The 12,754-nt window shown below is 36.7% G+C and overlaps 1 protein-coding gene across 1 annotated transcript in view; it reads left to right on the top strand.

The window, feature by feature from the left end:
- The first annotated feature begins 7,371 nt into the window (after positions 1-7,371).
- Positions 7,372-12,754, top strand: part of LOC137154521 (ATP-binding cassette sub-family C member 12-like) — a 64,850-nt gene continuing 59,467 nt past the window's right edge. Inside the window, exons 1-3 of the mRNA XM_067550239.1 lie at positions 7,372-7,505; positions 8,096-8,251; positions 9,433-9,580. Coding sequence (XP_067406340.1) covers positions 7,387-7,505; positions 8,096-8,251; positions 9,433-9,580 — 423 coding nt within the window. The 5' untranslated portion in view covers positions 7,372-7,386. The remainder of the gene's footprint in view (positions 7,506-8,095; positions 8,252-9,432; positions 9,581-12,754) is intronic.

Genomic DNA, 12,754 nt, shown 5'->3' with positions numbered 1-12,754 from the left:
CTATTTACTCACCCAGTCTGAAGGCGCTACAAAAGGAGCTTTCAGTGCCACTTTACATTGTCAGGATCATTTCTCTTCTGCATAGCTCATAAAAAGATTGGTTTGTCTGCAAAGTAAATATGGTATATTAATGGTCTAAAATAGGTCCAGTTTATTGATTTTAATAAAAGTAACAGCTGGGGGAGGAAGACAATTTTAGGGCCTAATTTTGCAGTCCACACTGCTTTGGTAAGGAATACAGGATGGGCCCATTTTAAAAATGCTTAATATTGTACCATGAAATAGAATTTGCACAGCTGATCCTACAGCTTACTCCCCCCAATGACTGCATCTTTTCTTCATGACTGGCTATTAAAAGACACCAAGGGGGCAGGATGTGTTCCCTGCCCCCACACCAGACAAGGACTGAATCCCCATTCTGTCAAACATCACAGGGACCTAAAAAAGAAATAGCTTTTCTGCTTTTTCTGTGTGTGGGCTCTGAAAGAGGATTCAAGAGAGGTGTGGATAGCCCCAGCACCACGTTCCCCAAAAGGATCCTGCACTGTGAGGGAAGGGAGCCCTGATGCTGGGCTACCAAAGAGAATCTATAGTGGAGTTAATTTGCCCTTTATGCATAAAAAAGTTATCTTGATGGATACCTTCTAGCTTTTGCTTCAAGCAGAATGTTTGGGGTGATGTTTCCTTAACAGAATGGGGAAAGGAATGTTGGTGCCAAAAAGTTCCCTGCAGGTTGCAAGTGGCAGTTGGACTGGGCAGTTGGAGAGCAAGAGGTCAGTGTAATAGTAGTGAGAGTGGCAAGATTTCCCTCAGAATAGAGAGAAGCAGGTGATGACAAAAATGATTTGAAGGAGAAATAGAACAACAGAGAAAATATAAAGAAGAGATTCAAGAGACAAAATTAAAAGGAAAGGAACAAGGAAGAGCCCAAGGAAACAGGTAAGTGCTTTGTATTGCACCTGCTAGGGATGATCAATTTGGGCCTAATTTTCTGAGAACTTGCAATTCCCACTGACGTCAGCTGGAGTGGAGGATGCTCAGCACTTGAGGCCTCTAGTGGCTAAAGGGAACAAGAACTCCTCTGATAACTGTAGTGCTATAAAGGAAAGTGTTGCAAGGCTAGGGGGCAGCTAGCTGGAGGGAATGGGGAGCTTGTAGCCTGGGACACACGAGTCTTTTGTTAGTATTACTTTAAAAATTCCCATCTAACAGCTTGTTTAAAAATGTTTTCCCTTATAGAGAAGGCTTGTGCTCTTACTAGTTTTGATGTGACCTGAGAGCAGGTTAGGAAAAAGATTGGGGCTACAGAATAAAAAGAAGCCACTAGTGTTCCATCTACTCTGATTCATAGATTACAAATAGTGAAGAGCCTGAAGTCAAGGCAGGAAGGGGATCCTGGCTAGGTATGGGTAGTCTTCATACCAGATCACCCAAGGAAGTCCTTCTTTGAGCCCCTAGAACCCGGCTCCCTGTAAAAGATATTATACAAAAGGAGTTGGAGCAAAGAAGAGACTTGTTGTGTAATAGAAATAATAATAATTATTCACTTGTATTATGCTTCATTAAATGATTATGATTGCTTATGACCCCAAGGAGCTATTCCTACAGCTAGCGTTTGCTTGGGTATAGAATGTTGTGGTCATGCCCCTTTTCTCCTGGTTACACTTTTCTTCTGGCCACACGGAGGTGGGAGCCACTACAATGATGTGTGACACCCTAAGACATCCCCTTTGCAGAGTCCTCCAGTAGCTGGCTCAATTAAGTTTAGGGCTGTTTCACACCAGTGGCACAGCATTCAATAGCCTCAGTGTAGGAGTGGATCTGGCTTTATATATTCCCATAGCAAATTCTTATTTAACTAATGATTTTTAACTCTTACCTAACCATGCTTTCAAAATCCTTCAGTATTTTTGTTGCTTTTCCTGGACGCTCTCCATTTTATTAGCATCCTAGTGGTTATCCAGATGCAGCTGTATGGAAACTAGTGCTGTATCTTTTTCATGTTATATGAAATCCTCCTCTGATACAGCCTGTGCTTTCTCTGCAACTGTATTTCACTGTAGAGTAACATTCCATTTACTGGCTATTATTTTGCCCAAAGCTTTGTCTGCAGTATTGCTGTCTAACTAGCATTCTTCTATATTAATTATTGCACAGGCATTTTATTCTTAGGTAAAAAAAAAAATGTGGCCAGATTTCAAGAGGTGTTGATCCCTTGCGAAACACCTTCAATTCCCACTGTGGTACACAGTACTTGCAGATATTTAGTACATGCTCAGCACGTCCCAGGATTTTTGCTTTAGCATTTGTCTTTATTAAACCACATTTTATTAATTTCTGTCCACTTCTGTAAATTTTTTAGCTAAAGTTATATCTTCGCTTTGTCTCACATCGTTTGCCTCTCCTCCTCATGTTATATCACCTATAATTTAATTTGTGTACCATCCACCCTCTCCTTTAGGTTATTAAATATACAAACTAGTACTAGTCCCAGAACTATCCCTTCAGCTGACATGGTTTCCCTATGTGACAGTTCGATAAAATTTCCCTACATGATACATGACCATTAATAATTACTCTGCTTCTAGTTATTCAGCCTATTATGTATCTAGTTTTACAAAACTCTTACCCATAATGTTCACTTTTTTACCGAAAAAAGCCTAAATAGAATAAAATATCTGGGATGTAAATAGTAATACTGATAATTTTGCCTCTGAGTTGGCCATATAAGCCTTTCTATATTGACTATTGTTTTTTGTTTTGGTGGTGTTTTTTTGTTTTTGTTTTTTGCTATTACTGCCTCTGAATAGCCACTTGGCAGAATATGTTCTATATCACCATACAACACTTCACTACTGTTTTTTGATTATGTTACAGACTGGATGAAGATATTAGCCCAACTACCATTTCAATTGGGGGGGGGGGAGGTTGCTATCAAATACTGCAAATGTTGTTCCAGCTCCATTGGCTTGAAGCCATTAAGTAATCATAACTGTGTATTCTCTGAGGATGTTTCAGGAAATTATATCCTAGAACCAATTTCCTTCTTTAATAGGGATGTCTAAATTCAGGTCAGGTATCCACTGACCTTCATGTCTGAAATCACTGTAGCAGAAACCACTGGCATGCATAAATGGCAACCAAATTGTTACTCTATGGTGACTTCTTTAAAGCACATGAAACTTGTTATGACATAGAACTGATTGTAGTAGTTCACAACATATTCAAGTTATTAAAATTTTATCCCATAGGGCTCTTGTTAGAGAATTAAAATATTGTACATAATAAAAAATGACAGATATAGAGAGACTTATTTTTGCCCATTGCACGTCTGTTAAAACAACTCTGCAGCTGCTGTCTTTTTATTAACAGGTCAAATTGCCTTGTGTAAGGCAGTGTTCTTCAGTATATTATACAAAAGTTCCTTATGAATCTTTAGAAAAGTTACTAGCAGTGTTATTTAGAAATTGCAATTAATAAGGCTTAATAAACAACAAAAAGCCCCAAAGGGCCACCTGGTATATCAGATATTATTAAGTGTGCAGTACATATCTGGGAAATGTGTTGTAATTTACATATAACTGACTTAAGTATGTACATTACAATGTATGAATTCTCAGACTCAGGATGTGCTGTACAGATTGAAATTCATGGTTTCAATGTCATAATTTAAGACCAGAAGAGACCACCAGATAATTGAGGCTGAGCTCCTATATATCACACTGAAAAGAAGGGGCACGTTTCACCAAATTGGGGATCTGAGTGAAGGAACTTGTATTAAAACCATTTTCTCCTCAAACATCATCCAATGTGGCAAAATTTCACCACCATTATATAATATATACAATGTACCCACATATTTCAGGCTTCATGCAGAAAGACAATTAGAGAATATCATGTGCAAGCAGTACTGAAGTGGACTATAAAATAATGAGAGGAAAAGCAGATTTATCTTGCTGTATGCTTTAGCTCAGAGCTGGAAGTTTTAGCCCACCTCTTGTCCTGCTCAAGTAACCTTTTAATCCCTACCCCATAGCTATCAGAGATTGAAGATAGTTTATTTGCATTCTAATTAGAAATGTAAGGCCAACTATGCTGTCAATTACACTGGTACAAGCCCATAAATTTCAGTGGGGTTGCACTTGTGTAACAGAGCAGAATTTTACCCTTATTCTGTATAATTAAATCCAGAATGCATTCAAATTTTTATACACTTCTTTCGGGATATTTTATGTTTCATTCATTATTATTAATTAAAAGTGATCTGAAAAACAAAACAAAACAAAATTTGCTTTTATTAGGCCCTGATTTAGTAAAGTGCTTAACACTCACTTACTCCATCCTATTCTGAACAGCACTTAAGCTTGTGCTTAAGTCTCACTGAAGTCAAAGTGAATGAAGCATGTATTAAAGGCAGTCCTGAATAAAGATAGCTTCCTGAATTGAAGTGTATATACACAGATGGCTTCTCAAACTTTCAAAAAGTTTTGCTTTGGTTGTACGTGACAAATTTTAACGATAGCATACCCAGTTCTGGGATGAATATTTACACAACACATATATGTGTGACTTATACAAATATTCATTGTGTATGTATCTATATAAACACATACATACACACAAACATTTTTAGGTAACATGCCCTGAATCATTTTCCAATGGCTAATGAAGGTGAACATTTATGTTTCAGGAAACCTTGGCTATCCACACATCCCCAACTATTAATCTAGCATTTACTTTAAATGTATTTGAGTTGAGATTACTTTTTCTGCTGCAAAAAAAAAAACAGCTTCCCCCTCCCCCAATTTATCACAAGTATAATGTTACAAAATTAACATTACCTATTTTAATGGCAACATGTGCACTACATTAGTGATAACTCGTACAGTATTTGACATAATCAAGTTTAATACAATTTCACTGTCAGACCGAAATGTTTAGCATCATTTTGAGCAAATATTGGTTTATAACATGGGTATGTTATGATCTATATTGCTGATAGTCCTGTAACTGTCCATTAGCAGTTTATAGTACAACTGTTCTTAAAAATATATCTTTACATCTTTTTAGAAGAATCCCTATATATTGTACTTTATATCTATATAAAAAAAAGAAAAAATAGAGAAAAAATGGTAAACTGAAACCTTTAGAGATTTGGCTAAAGGAAACTGACATGAGACATGGTTTTTGCAGCTGAATTGCAAAGAGCACCATTTTAAAAATTCATGTAAAATATGGCAATTTGTTTTCTCAGCAGCCTCAATTTTATTGTTAAATCAATTGAGTATTTTAAATCAGATTAGTTGTATTGCGCAGATTATCATCATCTTTAGTTGACATGATTGCAGTAAGTTTATTTAAAAAATTGCATATAATAGGAGTTGCACATATAGGAGAATTGTGCCCAGTATCCATCTGAGCATTTATGAGAGCAAAAATGTAACCAGAAATAAAAGATAATGGGACTTGAATCTCTGAACACTGGCATAGAGGGTAATCAGTCTTTTTAATTTTTTCCTAAAGATATGCCTTTTTCAGCATTTTAGAAGAATGTTGCATTGTCTTATTTGAAAATCTCAGTCCTTGTTCACCAAAGAGCATTTTTCTTGGCTGTGTGTTCAGTGCTCAGCATATTGTATCAAACATTTTGTTAAATATTCCTACAAGGTCTAATCTGCTTTCTGAGAAATATAAATGGTTATGGGGTTTCAAATGCACTTTATTGCCTTAAACTAGAAAGGAAAGGGACACAAAGTTTTTAGAACCGAGACTGTCTATAATGGCCAGAAAAATAGTGCTAGCACTTAGCACCCTTCTAGTGAACTGTGCTTAAACATATTTTTTTGGTGAAAATTCTCTAATCCAAGTGTCCATGTTCGCTGTATGCAGGACCATAAAGACCATGCAAACAAATTAAATGGCACAAACAGGGAATAAAACAATAAAGAAAGAAATAATGGAAATGAGCAAGATGCCTGTTTCCAACTCCCTGCATTTATACATGTTCTAGAGATGGCTGGCGTCAGTTTCACAGATATAAATCAAGACTAACTCCAGTGAAGTCAATGGGGGTAAGACTGGGGAAAAAATTGAGTGAGGGAAATCAGAATCTGGCTCCTGCTTGGATAAATCTACCTGCCCAGGGTATGTACAGTCTTCACCAACATATTAAAAAATGGTTTATTTTCATTACGTGGAGGCAAAATATCAAATTGGTGTCTGGTCCCAATAGCATCAATATTGGGTCTATGTTTGCTTAATATTTTATAAACAATTTAGAACAAATAAATTATAAATTGATCAAATATGTAGATATCACAAAATTTCTGTAGGAGGATCTGCAAACATGCCCTTAGAAAGAATAACAGAATGATCCAGAGAGAACTAAAGAACTGGACAGAAATCAGTGGGAATGAGTTTATTTTGAAAAATGTATTATGTGAGCATGAGACGGGAAATAAGAAAATAACAGCAATCAGATGTACAAAACGGAGAATGATGGTTAAGACAGCTTAAATACAGAAAGGAATATAGGCACAAAAATCCAACATGAATTTACAGATGCTACAGTGGGGTGGGGGAAGAGAAGCAATGCTATTCTGGAGTATACGTGCACTGCATCTCTTAATAGAGCTTTAGTACATTCAGACTCAGACTGTTTACAGTTTGAAACTCTTCACTAAAAAAAGACAAAGAGAAACTCCACAGAAAGGCTACAAAAATAATAAAAGGATTAGACAGTATAACATCCAAAGACAGACTAAGGCCTCAACCCTGGAGTCCTAACATAGAAAAAAACCTCCTTTTGACTTCAGTGAGGTCCTTCAGTGTCCATTTATTGACCCTAAATTGCCAAGATAGGTCATTGAGGAAATAGCACTAGAAATGTTAACCATAAACTTAATTAAACTCTTAGGTACCTATACTTGAAAATATAGGCATAAAATTAAGCATCTATTTCCATATTAGGTACCAAAAATAAGTGACCTGATTTTTGAGAGATGCTGTGTGTGAAGGTATTTAATGTGGTTTTTCTGTACATCAGAAGGCACAGGCAAAAAGCTTTGACAGCTTTTACATTTTTATAGTTCTGGTTACTGAATCACCATGATAGCAGGATCATTATAAATGGGGAGAGAGAGAGTGTGTGTATTTATACATGTGTGCAAGGGGATGAAATAGATGACCATGGAGATCCTTTCCAGCCTTATCACCAATAATGAGATATTGTTGGGGTTTGAAAATGGTTATGGGCTTTACTACATATTTTTAAATGTTACTTAAATAAATGTAATTAAACCTAATATGTTCTATTTTTTTTTTTAATTTTACTTCAGTAGAAATCTGACTGAGCACAAGGAACCTTGGTACCTGCAAAACAGCACAATGGTTACTTCAGCGCCTTTTCTGCTACCTGATCTAGATATACAAGATGATGAAAGGACCTTTCACCACAAATATGAACCTAGTTTAAAAACAATGATTCCTATCCGCCACAAAGCAAAGCAAGTCACATTTATTTATAACTGAAATATAATGTACTAAAAAAATCTACAGAGTGGTTGAATTTGCATTAACTATGTTTTCATGAACTACTAACTGTGGCTCACTTACATATAGGTGGTTAGCTACATTAATACATTGTCAAGACAATTTTTAGGCATAACCTGAACTGAGCTAAACTGAAAGAATCTGACATTTCAGCATTGTAGAAAGCTAGTGTGAGTGGCTATTCTGACGCTCTGTATATGCCCTGTAGCATTATCTGAGGAGGATACTGATTAAAAACAACAAATGCCAGTTGACTTCAACTAATGAAGCTGATTTTTATCTCAGAAGCTGAGCACGCAGCATGCTTTGGAAGCTACAGGCTAGATTCTCACCCAATCACTGTGACCTTGCATTATCATTAATTAATAAGTGGTGTGCTCATGCTATCTATCACTCTGCTAAGGGATGCATGATGGTCTCTGCTTAAAAGGTCAATATATGGCTCAGAAAACATAATTTTCTATAGATAACATTTGGAAGGTCAGTGAACCAACTCTGAAATTAACTTGAACATTGTATTAGTAGCTTGTATTTTTCCCCCTAGATCTGCTGTTAACCCAATGGATGATGCAGGGCTGTTCTCATTTGCTACGTATTCTTGGCTTTCATCTTTAATGATCAAAGGATATAGACACAATATCAATGTGGACACCTTACCTCCATTATCATGTCATGATAGTTCAGAGCCAAATGCAAAAAGGTAGCACTATTTCTATTTCAATTATTGTAAGATTCCTCCTTATGTGGTGTTTTTATTGAGTCATTTTTTGAGACTTCTGGAGGGCACTAGATATAATACATAATAGAAGTTTTTAGCTGCAAAATGTTTCATGTTTCCTACTGTTTGACTCAGTGCAGGATCCTTAAGAACACAGTTTTGAAAAAAGGAGAAAGAGAAAGGAATAGAAAAAAACCCAACTGGTTGGGATTGTTTTTTGAAAAAGATACAGAAGAAAGGAGAAAGAAACAAAACTTCTTGAGAGTCTTTTCTTTTTTTTGCTTTTCCATTTATTCTTTCCCCCTGTATCTTATACAAGGATTCCACTTTGCAAGAAGCCGAATTGTGGGGGAAACTCCCCACAATGAAGACCAGGTGTGCTAAAATCAAGAACTCCCTCCAAAATTTAAGCCTTCTGTATGGCAGACAAGGCTCTTCAGCTATGGCACTACAGGTTCTGGTCCAAAGCCCACTGAAATCCATGGGAGTCTTTCCATTGACATTAATGGAATTTGAATCAGACCCAAAGGGCTCAATCCTGACAGGTGCTGAACATTCTGACCCAAATCCAACAACGCACTTAAGTATATTAACTTTAAACATATGTTTAAATGTGTTGTTGGATCAGGAGCAGAATGTCAGCATCATACAGGATTGAGCCTAAATGCATTGCAAAGCTCTTTGAAAGGACTTGTGAATTCTGCACATAAATAGAAAGGATCCTTAATATGCTTTTCCCAATGTAACTTTGATTTAGTGGTTGTAGTATTCATTAGTTCAGTCCTAAGTACCGTCAGCAACCAATTAATTTTCTGAGATTTTGAAAACTATTTCAACCCAGTCCATTTTGGTATACACACACTTAGCTGAACAGTTAAGAATATCTGTCTTCAGATTGCAAATTTTAATGTTTTCAATGAGATAATTTTCTGAGAGGAGTCACATTGAATAATGAATTCCCTTCACAAATTGTTAATCTATAAAAATGTTATCTCTGTAATTTTTAGATTTCTATAGCTATTGATTGACAGGATGAGGAAATGAATTTTATCATAGTAGCAGTTTCATATATATTTCTTATAAACTGTTGTGAGTAGAAGAAATGCTATGCCATTCTATTTAACCTTCACTTCCTTAAAATGTGGGGATATTTTTTTCTCCAGATTTCGACTCCTTTGGGAAGCAGAGCTTGCAAGACTTGGGCCTGAAAAAGCTTCTTTGGGCAGAGTAGTTCTTAAATTTCAAAGAACAAGAATTTTGGTGGATGTGATAGTAAATTTTATTTGTATTATCTTGGCTGCTTTAGGTCCAGTAAGTAGTTCCATATTGATCAATAATTTCACAGTCAATTTTATAGCATTATTTTCAGTTAAATATTTTTACATTATTCTGTGTGGTTATTATTTTATTCTGTCTTCTGCTTTAATGGATATTAATGAAATGGTCTAGAAATGATTATTAGGCTGATGAGTGTAGTTTGTCTTTTGTTCCAGATAATTACTTCTTCATGTCCAGTAGCATACTTTGAGCTGTAGTATCCAAGCTTTATTTGGGCTATGTTAACAACAAAATGACACAGAACAAAGAAACAGGAAAGAGTTTGGACTACAGTTGGTTAAATGTTGCCAAAAACCTTCCAAAAATATCTGTTCACCTTTTTAAAAGGGCTCACACCTTTGTTTTTCTTTTCCACAGATGTTCTTTCAAAGAAATTTATAACAGGAATTTAGAGGAAACAGTGACAAGTAAATAATGCAGAAAGTTAGGAAACAATTATTTTTTGTTTCCATGTTCTCACAATCTGAACAAGCAGCAGGATTACAAAACTGGGTTTTTCCTTGGTTTATTTCCTCTGCAGAGCTCTTTCCCACCCACCCAACACACCTTCTTTTGTGTGTGCAAAGAATAGCATAATAATTAAAAGACATCATATGTTCAGATTATATGAAGAATATACTTATATAAGCCATGCTTCATAGGGAAGGCATATCAGGCAACGAAAGTTGCACTAGTTTAATTAAAATAGTGTTTAAAATCCAGTTAGTTAAACTGGTGCAAGCCCCTATGTGGGCACACTTAAATCAGATAGCAATTGGCTTAGCCTAATTCTGTTATTAAAGGTAAAAAACAGTAATGGAACTGCTTTGTATCTGAATTACCTCTGTAGTTCCATCACTCCCTTCTGCAGTGGAGAGAAGACATGCGGATCTATGTAATAGCAGATCCTTTAGTGCTGTCCCAAAACGCATTTGCTCCTTGTGGCTGGCATGCAGGGGGCTGCCCACTGAGATAACTCTGAACTATGCCAATCCAGGGTGTACAACCTTTATAGAGCTTTCAGAACACTCACTCTAATTTGCACGTTGGCAGTTCCACTACCAGGAGAGCCTCCATGGCTGTAGAGAAGTGAGGGTAGGATTTACCCTTTAACAGATTAATTGCAGTACCCTAAAATGAACTACCTCTTGTGAACCAAACATGAAAAATTGAGACAATTTTTTGTTGCTCACTTATTGATGGAATTTTAAAGAATTAACGAGCATTAAAGGACATTAGCCTCATCAATTGCCTGTAATGAGCGGATCTCATGGATATCTCAAAACCAAATAAGTCTACCCCTTTAATCTTTGTTTTTTATAAAACAATGTCTCATCTCTAAGTAAGGCATCTTGAAAGGTACGGGTCAAATCTGATGTTTTATTGCAAATCTAAGGGAGCTTTCTGGCAACATATAACATGAGCTTCAACTCCTAAGAGTTTAGGAAGAGTTCAAGGCTAGCTAGCTGTTCATACATATATATAGAATCTCCATATTTCATATATGACAAATCAATATAAATGTTAAGTAATTTTGTTATTAAAGTAATTAATTCTTTACAGAGACCCCTAACACCAAGGTTCCATTAGTCTGAAACAGTCTGAGTGCTTCTACCCATCATTGTAGTCTGAGTACCTAGTCATGGTATCACAGTATGTTTACTTCACACAGTATGTTACATCATTTGCAGATTTTAAGAGTATTCTGCATTATTATTCTGTTGACAATTGCAATTTCTGTTGTGAAGTCAGGAGTTCAATGTTTGTATCGTATCAATTATGTTTAGATTACCTATATAAGTATGCAAGCACATGAGCTTGTTTGGCAAATATGCTTTGTCTAGAATGTGTACATAAGTACTAAAAATAACTTGCACTGTAAAAATGCCCCCATAAAAATGTCACATTAACTTCTGACCATCTCAAAAATCTCAGTTGTATCATCTATCTCACAATCACAAAGGAAAAGATTGTTTATTGAGAATCTCTATAGCAAGCAGATACAAAGGAATGGGGGTTTTAACTAGGGTGACCAGGTGTCCTGATTTTATAGGGACAGTCCCGATATTCAGAGCATTTTCTTTTATAGGTGACTATTATCCCCCCTCATTCTGTCCTGATTTTTCATATTTGCTATCTGGTCACCCTAGTTTTAACAACCTTTTAAAAGAAAAAGAGATACAAAATAGTTCCTGCTATAGAAAATCAAGGCAGCGAAGGCCTCTAGAAGCAATGACATCAAATAGAGGAGCCAGAGCCTGTTGCAGGGATGGGGCAGTGTCCATACAAGAAGGGGGTGGAATACAGGGCCATCTTCAAAGTTTGATAGATCCAAACTTCCAGATTGGTGTATGTGAACATATCTAAATTCCACAGTGCTTGGCACTCACCTATCTTTATTTATTGCTTAAAATTTACAGCCTCTCAGAGTAGAAATGGCAGGTTCTGGGGGGAAACTTTGCTTCACCATTCTTTGATGATTTTCAAAAAGATATTTCTATAGACTTGAGAGAGCTATTATCTGTTTGAGAAGAACTTGAGAGTAAGGAGAAAACCCAGGTAAGGCAAAGATTTCAGAATAAACTGACAAATCTAATTATTCCACCACATCTGTGATTTCCAGTTATTTTTTAAAACTGTTTGTGGGATGAGATGAACTGAGAGCCTTAGGGTACGTCTACACTGCAACCAAAATACCCATGGCTGGCCCATATCTGCTGACTTGGGCTCATGGAGCTTGGACGGTGGGACTATAAAATTGCAGTGTAGACGTCCATGCTCAGGCTGGAGCCCAGGCTCTGGGACTCTCCCCCCTAAATACGTGGTTACCTGGCAAGACAGAAACAGGTCTGGGTCCAAGGCAGGAGCAGGCCTAGGAACAAGCATGCTCAGGAGCTATTACTACCCATAGGCAAATGCTTTCAGCAGCCACTAAACTGCTGTTGCTGCTGGGTTTAAGAGCTAGTCTGCAGACTCTTCCAATCAAATAGGCTGTGTAACCAATCAGGCAGCCACAGGCCAGCTGTGCTCATTAGATTGTCCAGAGAATGTCTGCTGCAGACCCTGTTGCTAAACTAGCTCTGCTGAAGGCCCAAATTCCTGTCAGAGGGTAGTGTCCATTTTTTATTCCTGTTCCATGTAACTGTGGATATTCTCATTAGCCATAGA

This window comes from Emydura macquarii, unplaced genomic scaffold (assembly GCF_026122565.2).
Source record: "Emydura macquarii macquarii isolate MOO-44397 ecotype Brisbane River unplaced genomic scaffold, CSIRO-AGI_Emac_v2 contig_295, whole genome shotgun sequence".
Lineage (NCBI taxonomy): Eukaryota > Metazoa > Chordata > Testudines > Chelidae > Emydura > Emydura macquarii.
This window is presented reverse-complemented; position numbering and strand designations above follow the sequence as displayed.